Below are 16,530 nucleotides of genomic sequence, written 5' to 3'. Positions count from 1 at the left end.
CCGCTAGACCAAGACCTGTTATTTCCAAGATCCTCAACTATCAGGATAAAATCTGAATTCTGTCCGCCTTTCGCCGAGCCTCTACAGTAAGCTATGAAAATTCCAAGCTTCTGCTCTTCCAGGACTTTTCAGCGGTAGTCGCGGAAAAACAAAGAGCCTTTAACCCCGTCTGCAAACGTTTGCTGGATAAATCTATCCGCTTTAGTCTCCAGTACCCTGCTACTCTTCGATTCTCCATGGGTGACCAGATGTGGGTTTTCACTGATTCTCAGAAGGCTTTAGCCCACCTTCACTCTCAAGGTCGAGCTCGGCCCATTTCTCCTACAGCATCTACTTGAACAGCAGAGTCGCATATTACCTGTGGCGTTAAGTTATTTTGCTGATCGTTATACTTTGCCAGTTTATTTTTTCCTCCAGTCATGGAGTTTGCATTACAGTATATTATGTTTTGTATTGTCATGGCACTGCTCTCTCGGGCTGATGGGCGGTATGAGGACATTTTGTTATTGTTAGGTTGTTTATATGAAGGGATATGAAGTGCGCACCATTATGGGGGACCTCATGCAATGTTGGGGAGGATGCCTGCTCGCTGGGACGAGTTTTCTTCCCTCCTTCTTTCTATACTCTTTTATACCAATTTTGGCCACTGACAGTATTGGTTAAATTACATATTCTATTGACATTACTGCGTCCACCATCTTTGCTTTAACATGGTGTACCTGGAATGTTAATGGCCTTAATACTCCAGTCAAACATAAGAAGGTGTTGAACCATCTGCATAAACTTCACTCACATGTCGATTTTTGCAGGAAACCCACTGGGTTAAAGGGAATCATCCTCCTTTACGCAACAAAAGATTTCCAACTTGCATTGAAGCCTCCTTTTCTAAGAAAATGAGGGTAGTGGCTATTCTATTTAGTTCACTGATTTGAAAGAAGACCGAGGGCTGGCCCACAGGTATACAGGGTACATGATGCCACACAGACAACGGTTCTTTCCCAGCAGTTGAGTTTACTGAACAATGTAGTGAACAAGTAGCTGAAAATATATAAAACAGATTGGTACACACAGAATAAACCAACAGTAAATGTAACACTGTCTAAAAATAAACCAGTAAATGTGAAATTTTCCCCAAATTCCATTAAAGAGGACCTTTCATTGTTTTGAATTAACTGAGATAAATACCTCTACTTGGGGGGTACTCCCCGCTGATGCTGCCACCCTGCCTGATTTTTTTAAAATATCGCTCCTGTGCCCCCCTGCACTTTTCCCGCTCAGCATGCTAATACTGAACATCTGTACAGGGAGGAGGAGACGCAAGGGTTTCTTAATGGGCGTCTCCTTTTCCCTGGCTGTGCCGCGATCCAATCACAGCGGAGAGTGTCACAGCCAGGGAGAGAAAAAAAAGAGCTCACCTTCTCATAGTGTATAGTGTAATTATTTTTTTTATAAAAACCTTTATCAGAATTGCATTTTTTCCCAATTGTACCCCATTTGGAATTTTTTTTCCGCTTCCTTCGACATGTTATGCAACCGTAAATGGTGCCATTAGAAAGTACAACTTGTCCCACAAAAAATAATCCCTCATAATGCTATGTGAATGGAAAAAAAAAAAAGTTAGGACTATAAGAAGGCGGGGAGTGAAAACACAGAAAAGAAAAATCTCAGGGTTCTTAAGGGGTTAATGATATCTCATAGGGCTTATATGACGCCCTATATTAAAAGTAAAATGTCTCCTGATTGCACCTTCTCTTGTCCTAAATGCAATATACCTAAGGGTCCATTCACTAGCCGCAAGTGTTTTGCGGTCCGCACATAGCTGGCGCTATAATAGAAATGCCTATTCTTGTCCGCAACTGCGGACAAGAATAGGACATGTTCTATTTTTTTGCGAAGCCGCGGATCGAAAATGTGGATGCGGACAGCACACTGTGTGCTGTCCGCATCTGTTCTGGCCCCATTGAAAATGAATGGGTCCGCACCCTTTCCGCATAATTGCATACGGACGTGTGAATGGACGCCTCACCCACATCTCATCTTCTTATTCTTACAGTTTGGGTTATAATAATCTACCAGACACTTCCTGCATCCAGTTGGCATCTGTAATAAGGAATAACCGGTCCCTGGAGATACTCGACCTATCTGGTAACCGACTGTGTGGTCCTCACTTAAGTGACTTGATGGAGGCTCTGTCCAGTCCGGCCTGCAGGATAGAGGAATTACAGTGAGTATAAGAGATGTGTACAGGACTGAGACATGTGGGGCACACGTTATACATGGGTTTTATTCTATTTTATACTCTGCACCATAGCCCCATGTCTATTTCCTCTTTATCTCTCCTGTCTAAACCCCCAAATCCTTCCTGGTCTCTTAATGACCCTCTATTAATGATCCATGAAGTGTTCTCCTCTATCAAAACACGAAAAGGCTCCATTCACACGTCCGTAATAATGGGTCTGCGTCCGTTTCGCAATTTGCGGAACGGGTGCAGACCCATTCATTCTCTATGGGGCAGGAATGGATGCGGATTGCACACAGTGTGCTGTCATCCGCATTTCCGGAGCGCTCCGCTGATCTTCCGGCTCGCGGCTCCGGAAAAAAATAGAACATGTCCTATTCTTGTCCGCAATTGCGGACAAGAATAGGCATTTCTGTGGGGGTGCCAGCTGGGTGTATTGCGGATCCACAATGCACTACGGACGTGTGAATGGACCCTTAGTAGAACACTTTTTACTATCAATGCCCTTTCAATCTCCTCCCTATCTCCCATAAAATAGTACTTTGCAAATGGACACTCAAGCAGTGAGAACGTGAACAAAAAGTCTACCAATGTGAAGTCCTGGCAAAGGCAAACCCCTCTGAAGACACCCACCAAGCTCTCTTTTGCCCACAGACAGAGCTCAATATTTGCCTCTCAGATACTGTTGAATGATGGTCCCGTCAGAAATATTATACCCTAAACAATAAGCTGTTCACCCCACTAGCTAGGCGGAGTTAGAGGCGTGGCCACATAGTGTTGTCAGGGATATAAAGCAAATGCTTTATATAAAAAAAATAAACGAATGGATCAAAAGAAAAATTATTCAAATAATATTGATCTGCGAGGTGGACATATATAGACACCTCAAAAAGAATATTATGCAATACTGCTTTAAAATTGTGAGAGATATAAAATCAATTGATTATGCACAGAAACTCGATGAAGAAAATGACAATTACGAGCCCTCGCTCTGCCCAAAACGATGACCAATCTCGGATTGTATAAGTAGTATTGCAATAAAACTTATAAATTATCGGCTTGATATCAAACTAGGGAATATAAAGATTCCCAACAGCGAATCTTTCTTGTTATCAGTATCAGATCTTGTATTAAGTGATATGCATTTTCACTGAATGCCGCCAACATTGATGTAGTACTAACACTATACGTCTGCAATAAGTGGGGGTTGGCTATGTATCAAGCCAATTAATTTATCAATACTACATAAAACAAAAACATACATTACCCAAGGTTCAAGTGGTGTGCAGAGTCTCGGCGAAGTCAGCTGTTCAGAGTTTTTCTGATAATCCAAATCCTTTTCTCCGCTCCCTTTCTTTGTTCCTTCCTTTTTTTTTTTTTTCTTTTTGGCATGTGATTTCTTAACCAAAAACTTATCAGACGAGCACACCTTCCTAGTTTGGAACTTTCCAATTATTGTCGGATAGGCGTGTACATTGATAAGGAATGTAACGTCATAACACTACCCAGAATGCACTTTTGCTACTGGTGTAGTGTTACCTACTCATGCCTAGGTGGCGCTGTTGTATAAGCATCATACCATTAAGGGTTAACTCATACATGCCTGACATCTTCAACACTATACACACATGACGTCTGGAAGCCTTATCTCACAGCTGAGGGACAAACTTTGATACATGAATATATACTTTGAGGCACATCTAGACAATTCTCACACTCTGGAATTTATGTTCAGCTAAGAAATACAATGAAGCCTCTACTTCTTCAGGTGTTGTGTATCTTCTAACTGTCTAAATGTATAATTGATTGTTACAATAACACTAGTTCTTTTGAACAACGCAGTAATCTTCCCATTAACTTCGGCCTACAATAAAAATCCATACAAAATAGTGAATATAAACCAACATTGGTCTTAAAGGATAACGGTCACATTTAGACCCTAATTTCAATTTTCATATATGTAGTTGCTAATAACATGATATTCCAGAATATTAGAATATTAGACTGACTTACCCCATATTGCAGGGCCATAGTCAGGCGGACTACTGAGCTCCAATCCCCCACAAGAAACACTGGACTGGAGACAGTGGGTGTACTGTGCTCTGTACAGCCAGGAGGCTGTGGGACATTGGCTGGGAAAGCCGCATGGGTTCACGTGCGGTGAGAACTTAGGTGAGACAGGAATACTGTGTTTAGTTAGAGCCTGGATGGGCGAGTGTTTGTTTTGTTTGTTTTGCTTTTGCTGGTGTGCCACAATAAATGCACTGTTTGGACCTTAAACCTGGTGTCCTGAAGCTGTATCTGTGAGGATGATCCCCTGAAAGAAAGCTACCCCTCACAATTGGTGGAGAATGAGGGCACCTGTGGGCTCCAGCAAGGGCCGTGTCTGTGCAAAAAGGCAACGGAAAAGTGAAGTGTTGCTAGAGGCAACGGAAAAGTGAAAGAGACTGACCTGTGAAAAATATTTGTGGTCTCTGATTAAATGGACTTGCGTGTTGAAAGTCTGTTGCCATGGGTCTTGTGGAGGAATATGCCAGACGGTGGTCGCATATAAAATGGCGAGAAACCCTGGCCAAGGAGATGGGATATGCCCCATAGAAGTTGCTGTGCTTGAATCTAGAGCTGGAGGCTTTGGAGGCACAGCTGCAGATGGCGCTGGAGAGAGAGTCTTCAACGCTGAATGGACACTTTGTTAAAGTCCAAGGTGTCTGTGATGGACCTGGAGGTTTGGAGGAAAAGCTGATGTGTGCCGTTGTCAAGGGCAACCAACGGGAAGAAAGTGAGAGTACAAGTGTTTACGGACAGTGTGCACCGGGTCCTGGAGAAAATGTGCGGAGGAGCTGTGATGCGGTTGCTAGGTGCGACCAACCACGACAGCATGCAGCTGTCCAGCAGTTATGGAGCAGAGAAAGTGTTTCATATTCTGCGGCTGGAGATTCCAAGGAAAAGTCTCAAGAGAGTGTGACTCCCCGTCTGAAAGGAGGCCGGAGTCGAGGCCTTTCTCGTGGTAACCACTGCAGTGAGGAGTCTGCAGGTGATCGTGGGATGGAGGATCCTGGAGCGTCCTCATCTCCCGGAACTGCTGAACCCGTGACAACAATGGTTAAGAGCGTTCCAATTATTCCGTGAGTTGCAGATGGTCAGGTGATCCTGGTTCAGACCAGCCCGGTGGCTGAGAACTATGTGCGTGACATTCATGGGGATAGCATGAAGTGTCCAGTGGCTCTCACTGAGTGTGAGACTCCAGTGCGAACTGGGACTTGGAACTTGGTGAGGTTAAAGTGCGCATACATGAGGTGTAGTGGGGCCGCGGTTTCCTTTTGGTATGGGTACTGTGGGGAAATACTTCTGCAGCTAGTAAGGAAACTCCTGCAGAACCAGTACCGACCCCTTTAAGTGATGTGACCATTGAAAACAATGGTGCTGGTAAAAGTGATGGTGCAAAGAGTGCGGAAATGCATAATGAAAATGTGATGTCATATGAAATATGTGGTGACAGTGATATGCCTTTTCCGTTGCAGGATGTGGTCAGGGGAATAGTGCTCCCTGGGGAAAAGAATGCAGAAATGCTGATAAATGTTGAGAGCACACAGCTGGGGGAACCCACTGTAGAAAATGTGCAGGGAAAGGTGGCAGTGCTAGAGGGTGTACCACACGTACCAGAGGTGGATAAGCAGTCTCCACCGTGTTCTATGGTTACTAAGGAAGTGTCCAGTGTGGGGATTAGCTCATCTATGGCCCTAGAGGTCAGAGCTGATAATGGCATGAGCGGTGTATGTGACGTATTTGCTGTGACCGATAGCAACTCGGGGAGTGAGGCTGACATGTCAAAATCTGGTAAAACGAAGGTGGTTGCTAGTGGCAACCAGGAGATGATCGTGTCTGACAAGATGAGTGGCAAGTCTGTGAACTTGATGCAGGAACAGAGAATACCTGTTGGTGACTGTATGCTGGAAGGGTGTACAGAACTGGTGATGAATCATGGAGGGACCTCCATGGAGGCCGCTGATAAAGTGTTTGTGGATATAACCGGTGTCAATGCTGAGAGAGAACCTGAGTTGGTGTTGGTGATAAACTGGTCTCTGCTGGCGTGGTTGTGGCAAAACAAGGGGAAAACTGTGGTTGATGGAGATGCCCTCTCACCAGCCTCCCGTGGTTATGCATGTGTTCACCCTCACGGGCTTGAACAAAAGGGGGGGGGGGGTATATGTGAGACAGTAACAGATCTCACACAGGTTAGAGGCAAGGAAGGGATGGATAGTGTGGTCCACACCCCTATTCCACCACAGGTGAGACCAGCTGGAGGTACTCAGACTGGCATATAAAGCACCTTCCAGGGTGTCAGTAAGGGGGAAGTGTGTTACCCGTGGACAGAAGCCTGGAGGCTCTGTGAGTGTGGTTTCAGCTGGGCAAGGCTGAGGGACCACGAGGCTGGGAGATAGCCTGGAGTTGGGAGACGAAGCGACGCCTGGGAGGGTCCCAGGGCCATAGTCATGCGGACTACTGAGCCCCAATCCCCCACAAGAGACACTGGACTGGAGACAGTGGGTGTACTGTGCTCTGTGGGACATTGGCTGGGAAAGCCGCATGGGTTCTCGTGTGTGTGAACGGTGACTTAGGTGAGTCAGGAATACTGTGCTTAGTTAGAGCCTGGACGGGCGAGTGTTTATTGTTTTGTTTGTTTTGCTTTTGCTGGTGTGCCACAATAAATGCACTGTTTGGACCTTAAAGGGAACCTGTCACCGGGATTTTGTGCATAGAGCTGGGGACATGGGTTGCTAGATGTCCGCTAGCACATCCGCAATACCCAGTCCCCAGAGCTCTCTGTGCTTTTATTGTGTTCGTTGATCGATATGCAAATGAACCTGATATGTGTCCTGTGTCCGGAGATGAGTCCAGCGGAAAGGAGCCCAGCACCGCCCCGCGTCCTCCGAATCTCCTTCTTGCTGGCTGACGTCACAGAGCTGGAGCGCCGAAATCTCGCGATGCGCGAGCTAGCGCATGCGCAGTGTCGGCATCATGTTCATTCCGTGCTGGCATCAGCACAGGGAACGAACTACGCATGCGCTAGCTCACGCATCGCGAGATTTCGTCGCTCCAGCTCTGTGACGTCAGCCAGCAAGGAGGAGATTCGGAGGACGCGGGGCGGTGCTGGGCTCCTTTCCGCTGGACTCATCTCCGGACACAGGACACATATCAGGTTCATTTGCATATCGATCAAAACGTTTTTTTAACACAATAAAAGCGCAGAGAGCTATGGGGACTGGGTATTGCAGATGTGCTAGCGGCCATCTAGCAGCCCATGTCTCCAGCTCTATGCACAAAATCTTGGTGACAGGTTCCCTTTAAACCTGGTGTCCTGAAGCCGTATCTGTGAGGATGATCCCCTGAAAGAAAGCTACCTCTCACACTTAAAGGGGTTGTCCGGGTTCAGAGCTGAACCCGGACATACCCTTATTTTCACCCAGGCAGCCCCCCCTGAGGCTAGCATCGGACCATCTCATCCTCCGATGTGCTCCCTTGCCCTGCGCTAAATCGGGCAGGGCACGGGCTCTTCTGTTTATCATAGCACACTACCGGGCAGAAACTTCCGCCCGGCAGTGTGTTTGGAGACGTCACCGGCTCTGATGGGCGGGCTTTAGTGCTGCCCTAGCTGATTTACTGGCTAGGGAAGCGCTAAATCCCGCCCATCAGTGCCGGTGATGTAACCGGGCTTCCTGGCAGCCCCATGGAGAGCCCCGGTACGTCACCGGATCTCCAATAAAAGCCTTTGCCCTGCGCGATTTAGCTCAGGGCAAAGGAGAGCATCGGAGTATGAACTGCTCCGATGCTCAAGTAAGGGGGGCTGCCCGGGTGAAAATGGAGGTATATCCGGGTTCGGAGCTGAAACCTTTAATAGAGATGGAATTAACAGCTGATACACTGGTGGCAACGACAGTGCCCACTACGCCAAAGATTATGGCAGCTGTAATCGCAGAAATGAACCGATTTGGTCGTTGACTCGTTGAAAACTGTTCCCTGGTCAAGGTTTTCCTTGTCTGTTCCAGGATCTGTGTAATCTTGGGAATAACCGACGTGTATTTGATACCACATCTTTATCTCCGGTGACAAAATCTCTGAAACGTTGAACTGTCTTTCAATGGATCCAAACTGACGTAGATCTTTTGGGATAGAACACTCTTATTCGTCAAGATGAATCCTGTGGTATCCTGCAGCATGATCCCAGATGAAGGGCCTGGTACAGCAATCGGCTCGGCGTGGCACTCCTTACCCCAAGATTAGGACGATGTAGATAACTGCAACAACCCTCAATGCCATCTTGCGCCAATCCTGGGTTTCCGCCTTTAGATGGAACCTTCATATCTCTTTACTCCTCATCATCCAGTAATCCTTCCATTTGGTGAAGTTGTGACCTTCTCCTTTCCTTGTTGGCATGACTCGTACTCCTTCTCATCGATCTCATGGTTGAAAACCAGTGATGATTCTTCTATGTGACATGTACCTTCTTCAGAAGGCATAGGGCATCTGTTGTCCTCATTTCAAGGCTTGCCCTTCATCCTGGAATCCCTCCTGGTCTCCAGGTAATCTGGACCATAGAGTATTATTGACCAGATCAATCTGCACAGCAAATCGTGTAGAAGGTCATTACCTAGATACATCTGGTACCGTGGTTCATTCAACACGATGAATAATTGTTCCGTAGTCTTATCTCCTATAGAAATAGACATCTTGCAATCACATTATGACTCTGTGAATCTCCATCCAAATCATGAACCCATTGTTCCTGTGGAGAGGAAACTTTAATCACTTTAGGGTTAGCGACCTGTTTCAAGAGACTTATGCTCATGTAACTGACTTCGGATTTCAGATCCAACTTGGCGTATTTCACCCGGGCCATATTGTTCACCTGTACGGGAATCAATAAGTTATCATTAACCTTTTTTAAACTGTACTATGGATTGAGTATGCTTGGTCAGGTCCACAATTTCGTAACTTCACCCTTTAAGAGAAATAGTTAATGCACCCCCATCCAAGGTTACCTTTTTAATTCTGTCCTTCTGGATAGTTATGGTATGAGCGGTACCATTGACGGCTTCCTCGGGTTCACCATTTTTCAGGATCGTCATATCCAGCGTTTAATTGTTCCTAAAATGAACTTCAACAGAGTTAATCCTTTCCTCAATCACATGACAACTACGTTGGGGTTGTGCATTGCTAGAGTACTCATAGGCAATAGGTGCCTTCACCTGAGTCCAGACTGCTTCATTGATGAAGTCTACTATGGAACTCAATCTTTTCAGGAGGTCGATTCCTATGATCAGCCGATCATTGGGAAGGTCTACAATTGGTGTGGGATGTCTAATTATCTTCTTGCCAACTTTAAATTTTAACCATGATGTACCTCTTACCTGCATAGCGTCTCTGCCTACACTTATCAAAGAGCCATCAAACGATTTCAATCTCAGCCTCTTTACTGTCATATCCAATACCTGTTGGAAATAACTGTATGACAATATAGTGAATTGTGATCCTGTGTCAAGTAAACCCCTGATCGGCCCGATAAGTTCATCTTGAAGATAAGAATCAACAAAATATCAACCTTCAACCTGAAAAAAAATAACATAAGAAATTAGGATGTTCAATCATTTGATGCTTTTTAAAGGGTTTCTGTCACCCCGCAAAACTCATTTTTTTTTTTTTGGATAGTTCGATTCCTCATAGTGTGATATAGCAGAATATAATGCTCTTACTTACTTTCATGCGGCCGATTCTTTATAAAACGAACTTTTATAATATGTAAATGAGGGCTCTACCAGCAAGTAGGGCGTCTACTTGCTGGTAGCTGCTGCAGAAATCCGCCCCCTCGCCGTGTTGATTGACAGGGCCAGCCGTGATCTCCTCCTCCGGCCGGCCCTGTCAGTAATTCAAAAATCGCGCGCCTCGCGTCATTCGGCGCAGGCGCTTTGAGATGAGGAGGCTCGTATCCTCAGCACTCCCTCAGTGCGCCTGCGCCGATGACGTCTTCTCTTTCGGTGATGTCATCGGCGCAGGCGCACTGAGGGAGTGCTGAGGATACGAGCCTCCTCATCTCAGAGCGCCTGCGCCGAATGACGCGAGGCGCGCGATTTTTGAACTACTGACAGGGCCGCCGGAGGAGGAGATCACGGCTGGCCCTGTCAATCAACACGGCGAGGGGGCGGATTGCTGCTGCGGCTACCAGCAAGTAGACGCCCTACTTGCTGGTAGAGCCCTCATTTACATATTATAAAAGTTCGTTTTATAAAGAATCGGCCGCATGAAAGTAAGTAAGAGCATTATATTCTGCTATATCGCACTATGAGGAATCTAACTATCCAAAAAAAAAAAAATGAGTTTTGCGGGGTGACAGAAACCCTTTAAGGATTTGATCCTTTTGCAGCAATGCAACCTCTGGTGAACCCTGTACATTCCTGCTACACGCAGGAGCAGCAGCCTCCACCTTTGGAGAAAACCGGATCACACCACAGCTCACAGACTGCAGCTCGCAGATAGACGCTGAAATGATGGGATCACTCACTGTAGAAGACACATAAGTGCCTTAATCAACATGGTTAGACTGCAAGATAGACAACATGTTAGACATCTCTTCCTTGGCTTCAATTTTAGGGTCAAGAACGCTGCAAGGCAAAATAGGATTAGGCATTACATTAGATTCTTCTACAGCCATCTCGGTAGCCTTGCACCGGCCTGGGCTCTGACCTCACCCTGCCTGCATTATGGGGCTGAGCTGGGACCTGCAGTTGCCCCTAAAAAGACTCGGGCTGTTTTCCAGTGGACACCTGGGACATTTTATTAACTATTTCAGTTAATTTAGCTACTTGATCGGCCAACTGATCAAATCGATTGCTTGATTTGCGCACAGTTTGCTCTTGTGGTGTGTCCTTGTTAGAGGTAGGTGACCCACTTCTAGGTGAAGTAGGGGATTCAGGCCTACTTTCCTTGTCACGGCGGACTCAGTATAACAGATAATGCACCAACCAGGCTCTGGACGAGAGACAGGGGAAGGGTCACCTCCTAACTAATACCTGACCTCTTTCCCTGCACTGCTCAGCCCACATGCAGACCTTGAAGGTAGGTGTGATGTGTCCTCCAGCCTGGGCTGACAAAACCCTGAATTCCCTGAGATGGTGAAGTGGGGAAATAGGAGCAGCCTGCTCGCACAGAACCTGGATGGGATAGATGACACAAACAACCAAACTAGAAATGCCACTTATCTTCCAGAGCAGGAACAGACAGCCAACCTTCCCTCCAAGCTTCCCAGACCACAATGATTAGTATAATCCGCTCAGAGCACTTAGCTGGAGGCCATTTAAACTAATGACTCCACCCAGTGCACTTGATGAGAGGCGGATCCAGCACGGCACCAAAGCAAACACTAAACTCGTGCTGCTATCCTAGCCGACCTCCGCACATCGTCAGAGTGGGGCATGACATTCCTTCTGTTGTCTGGGCCTGTTGTTCCAGCACCTGTATCCCTGTGGACGCCTATTGTAATATTTGGGACAGTAGTTAGACCTCCCATCACCAGAGTTATCCCCCTCTGGCCCATTGGGGCTCTGAGGTTTTGTTTGCTTGGGTCCTACCTGTTGTTGCTGGGTTTGTTGGACAGATCCTGTAGACTGAAGGTACTTACGTGGCTGTGTTTCAAATCCCAAGCTAGGGTTTACCTTAGCTTCTGCTACATTTTGTTCTGTGGACTTTTTATATCTCCTCTCACCTGTAGCATGGCATTCACTGATATTATACAGTGAGGTGGCAGCCGTCACCAACCTGTCCAAGGGAGCTTTGAGATCAAGATCTTTAGCTAGGCTAAATTTAATTTGCATGGACATTTCATCATAAAACAGCTGTTTGAACTCCTCAGACTCCCAGTTTGGGGACCTACACGCCAACCCATAGGCATTTTTAAGGATCGAGAGATATTCCCGGAGACTTTGATTGGGTCTACATGTGAGTTAATAAATATCACATTTTGCAGCAGTCACAATACGGTAAGGGCCGAATTCTAATTTTACCTCGTGCAAAACATCCTGCCAATCCTGAATTCCCCTCTCCCTAAATGAAATAAAGTAGTGTCGATATTTACCACCAAATGCCCAGGGTAGGAATCTGATCCTGTCCGCATGAGAATACAATTTCAAAGAATTCAGTTCTAAGTGATCAGCAATTTCAGGAGAAACTTTCATGGAGAATTTAGGTACAGTGGCATTTGTACCTAAACCTGCAATACTCTTATTTTGTTTCTCTTAATGAGAGCACTAAACCATTTAGAAATGTAATAATACTTGAGAAACTCTGATACCCTTCTGCACACTGAGCGTTTTTCTTTCTAGAGACCACCTCAGCATATGTCGGTCATCTGGGACCCTTGTCCCCCTTGTGGACAAGATCATAAACCACACGCTTTTCCACATCACTGTCACAATTACTCACACTCCGCTCACTTCCATCAGACCCACTTGGCACAGGTGACTTAACCCTACCATCCCTCTAGGGAAAAATGTGGGGGAACACTTCTGTGGCTTTTTGCGTCACTAGCGCCTAGTAAGGCGGTTACAGCTTGAAACGCCTGACTTAATTGGGTTAAGGCCTCCTGTATAATCATGCCATCACCCTCGGGTGGCTTGCGGTCTCAGATGGAATCTGCTTTAAGAGCATGTGGTGACAACATTGGCTGGTGAGAACTGGAGGACTCAAAGATCTCTCATCAGACAGATCACTTTCAACATTGACTACAGTGTGGCATGGTTTGTTTGTTTGCTGTAGACTGCTATAACGGAGGTGCATCTCCTCTGCCTCACCTTTTAATTTGTGATGGGCAGCATGGCTGTGATTGAGCTCACATTTTAAGTCCTCGGTCGATGCTTTTGCAGATTCTAATCTTGCTTCCATATGGGATACATATGCTTGCGTTTTCATTATATACACATGTCTACCCTCTGAGAGAATGCTGACCTCTAATAATGCGTACAGAATTGATGGCAATATCTTTAAGAGGTGTTGGTCTTTACTGGTGGTATTTTTAGGCACATTAAGATAAGTTAGATGTCTCCTGACTGTGCCAAATTGCATCACCACTACCTGCTTCACTACCGGCTGCACTCATTTTCCTTACAACAAAGTTATACACAGATCTATGAATAATCTGGTTAGCCAACAAAAGTATGGAACGTTCTACTATTTGCACAAATAATCAAAGAATTAACTCGATGTCGGTGGGACCTCCATTTTATGTCGGGGATATAAAGTAAATGCTTTATATAAAAAAATAAAACTAATGATTCAAAGAAAAAATTATTCAAATGATATTGATCTGCGAGGTGGACATATATAGACACCTCAAAAAGAATTCGATCGAGAACCTAATTTTGTGCAATCAGTAAGAACAGGGTACAAGCGTCTATGCAAAAAATCTAAATGATTTATTATACAATAATTTAAAATACAATAAAAATTAATCAATATAAATTTCAATGATATGCAGTACCCAGAATTCGCCACTATATGATGCCAACAAAACACTACTCAACCAACACAAGAATATTATGCAATACTGCTTTAAAATTGTGAGCGATATAAAATCAATTGATTATGCACAGAAACTCAGTCAAGAAAATGACAGATACAAGCCCTTGATCTGCCCAAAACGATGACCAATCTCGGATTGTATAAGTAGTATTGCAATAAAACATACATTTTTGGCTTTATATCAAACTAGGGAATATAAAGATTCCCAACAGAGAAGCTCTCTTGTTATCAATATCAGATCTGTAAATTTACGGACATTTGGCAACCCTAGCTAGGTGAAGGCATTTTTTTATTAAAAATGAAGCATGGTGACCGGTCTAGTCACAATTGGCAGCAATAAAGTCTTGTCGCCATTTATGATCCTAAGTCGCACTGGCAAAAATTTTGGTCATCATCTGGAGCACTGTCATGTCTGAGAAGAGCAGCGCTATCACTAATACCTGCCCCCCCCCCCCCCCCCCCCCCCGCTGTATAACACATAATGGGAGCAGTGACCCTCTCCCCGGATAACACACAGGTAAGTGTTCTAGGACTGACCTTATCAGAACCTGCATTGTGCCTCCACATGGAGGAGGTGTCCTATGTCCTGAGAGACATCTGGAGGGACAGGAAGGACACATCTGCTTCTATGGGGCGGATTATGGGTCTGAGCGACTCCCAGGTTATACAGAGCTGTAATATGTACATGAGCCCTTACCGCCATAGAGCGCTTATCTCTGCCTGTGCTACATTACAGCTGTATGGCGGTATTATTACTGATGACCCCGGCTGTAATTTACTCAGAATGGAGACGATTACTGCTCGTTATCAATAAGTAATAATCAATACCAGCAGAATCCAGAGAAACCCTGAATGTAGTGTAATGTCTGCTAATAATCCATCCCCCAAATAACTGACTGAGCGAGGGCAGAGCCACATGTGTCCTGTAGTAATGTGAGGAGGATAAAGGGGGCCAGAATAGATGGTGGAGGAAGGAGAATGGAGGCCACATGTGCCACAGACTGAGGGCCATAATAGATATGGAAGGAGGAGAATGGGGGGCACAGACTGAGGGCCACAATAGATGGTGGAAGAAGGAGAGTGAAGGCCAGAGACTGAAGGCCATAATAGATGTGGAGGAAGGAGAATGGAGGCCACAGGGACCACAGTAGATGGTGGAAGGAGAATGGAGTCTATAGGGACCACAACAGATGGTGGAGAATGAAGGCCACAATAGATTGTGGAGGAAGGAGAATGGAGGCCACAGACTGAGGGACACAATAGATGGAGGAAGGAGAGCTCTCAGCAGCTGATGACGCTGACACAAGTTCCTCCAGCTTTATGACTCTTGTACATTCATGTGCTGCCATCATCACTGATTTATGACATGCCATAAAGTCAGGACATTCCTCAGGGTTCTGGATTTCTAGGACATGGACATATCATATAGCTGCCGCCATTCCTGACATCCACCACACACAAGAGGCGGCTTCTAGTGATGACATTTATGGATTTTACTAACAGCCGGGGACATTTTCTCTCCACAGTCACAATCTACAGATTTTATACTAACGCTCTGTGGACGCCTCACCCACATCTCATCTTCTTATTCTTACAGATTGGCTGATAATTCTCTACCAGACACTTCCTGCATCCAGTTGGCATCTGGAATAAGGAATAACCCGTCCCTGAAGATACTTGACCTGTCACAGAACCGTCTGTCTGGTCCTCACTTCAGTGACTTGATGGAGGCTCTGTCCAGTCCGGCCTGCAGGATAGAGGATTTATAGTGAGTATAAGAGATGTGTACAGGACTGAGACATGTGGGGCACAAGTTATACATGGAGTTTATTCTATTTTATGCTCCGCACCATTGTTATGTCTATGAGATAAACTGCTGGCCTCTCCTTGATATGTGACGTCTCCAGTGTCGGACTGGGGTGCCTAGGGCTAACCAGTAAAATGTGTTTTTGGGGCCCACTGTACGGATACATCAAATATTACCTGCTCACACTGCAGCAAGATGCTACCAGATGATTGAATATGGGGGCCCCTGCAGCAACTCTGAGAAGTGAGGGTCCTGGGGAGAATATGACACTGGTGGCTTTCCTCTATGACTAGAAGTCATCTCAGCTCTGATCGTTTCTTTAATAATCTATCAGGTGAGGTGTTTTATATGAACATGGGCTGTTTGAGGGGCTTTACATTAAATATATGTATGTAATGCAGTCTACTGTGCTATGTGCCACTTGTGCAGGGGGTGGGAGACTAGGGGCCCACCGGGGGATTCACCTGTACCCCTGTGGGCCAGTCCGAGCCTGACATCAACCACTAATGTCTGACGAATGCACCAGGTCCAGCTGTGACAGACGCCACAATCTGTATATAATAAGTGTCTTCTGTGGCATCAGTTGTGGTAAATCCATTCTATAACCTGCAGCCTCCAGATGAAAGTGTCACAATCTGCAGCAGATTTATCATCTTCTCTCCACATTACTGATAAATCTGCCCCTGTCGGTCCTTTATAGAGAGTCTGCTGATTGGGCCGATGTCAAAAGATTTGGGGACCAAGCCCCAGTGGTTGACGGCATATATGAACAATAGGATACAGCACCTCGTGCCTCTTACATCCAGTGACCTTGTTGTTATGTTCTCCTGCTGCTGCCTCCAATGCCCTCACATACTATGCTGCAAAAATAACAGTGCCAAACAGATAGTCCACAAATGCTCCCAAAGGTCCCACC

The 16,530-nt window shown here is 45.7% G+C and overlaps 1 protein-coding gene across 3 annotated transcripts in view; it reads left to right on the top strand.

The window, feature by feature from the left end:
* Window positions 1–16,530, top strand: part of LOC120981731 (NACHT, LRR and PYD domains-containing protein 3-like) — a 190,574-nt gene that overhangs the window by 38,362 nt on the left and 135,682 nt on the right. For 2 of the 3 annotated variants that reach the window (XM_040411409.1, XM_040411411.1), the window contains exons 7-8: window positions 2,054–2,224; window positions 15,405–15,575. In XM_040411409.1, the coding sequence (XP_040267343.1) occupies window positions 2,054–2,224; window positions 15,405–15,575 (342 nt within the window). The remainder of the gene's footprint in view (window positions 1–2,053; window positions 2,225–15,404; window positions 15,576–16,530) is intronic. The other variant, XM_040411410.1, reaches the window with a different exon arrangement.

Source organism: Bufo bufo, chromosome 11 (genome assembly GCF_905171765.1).
Source record: "Bufo bufo chromosome 11, aBufBuf1.1, whole genome shotgun sequence".
NCBI lineage: Eukaryota > Metazoa > Chordata > Amphibia > Anura > Bufonidae > Bufo > Bufo bufo.
The sequence above is the reverse complement of the archived record's forward strand: the minus strand, read 5'-3'. Positions and strand labels throughout refer to the sequence as shown.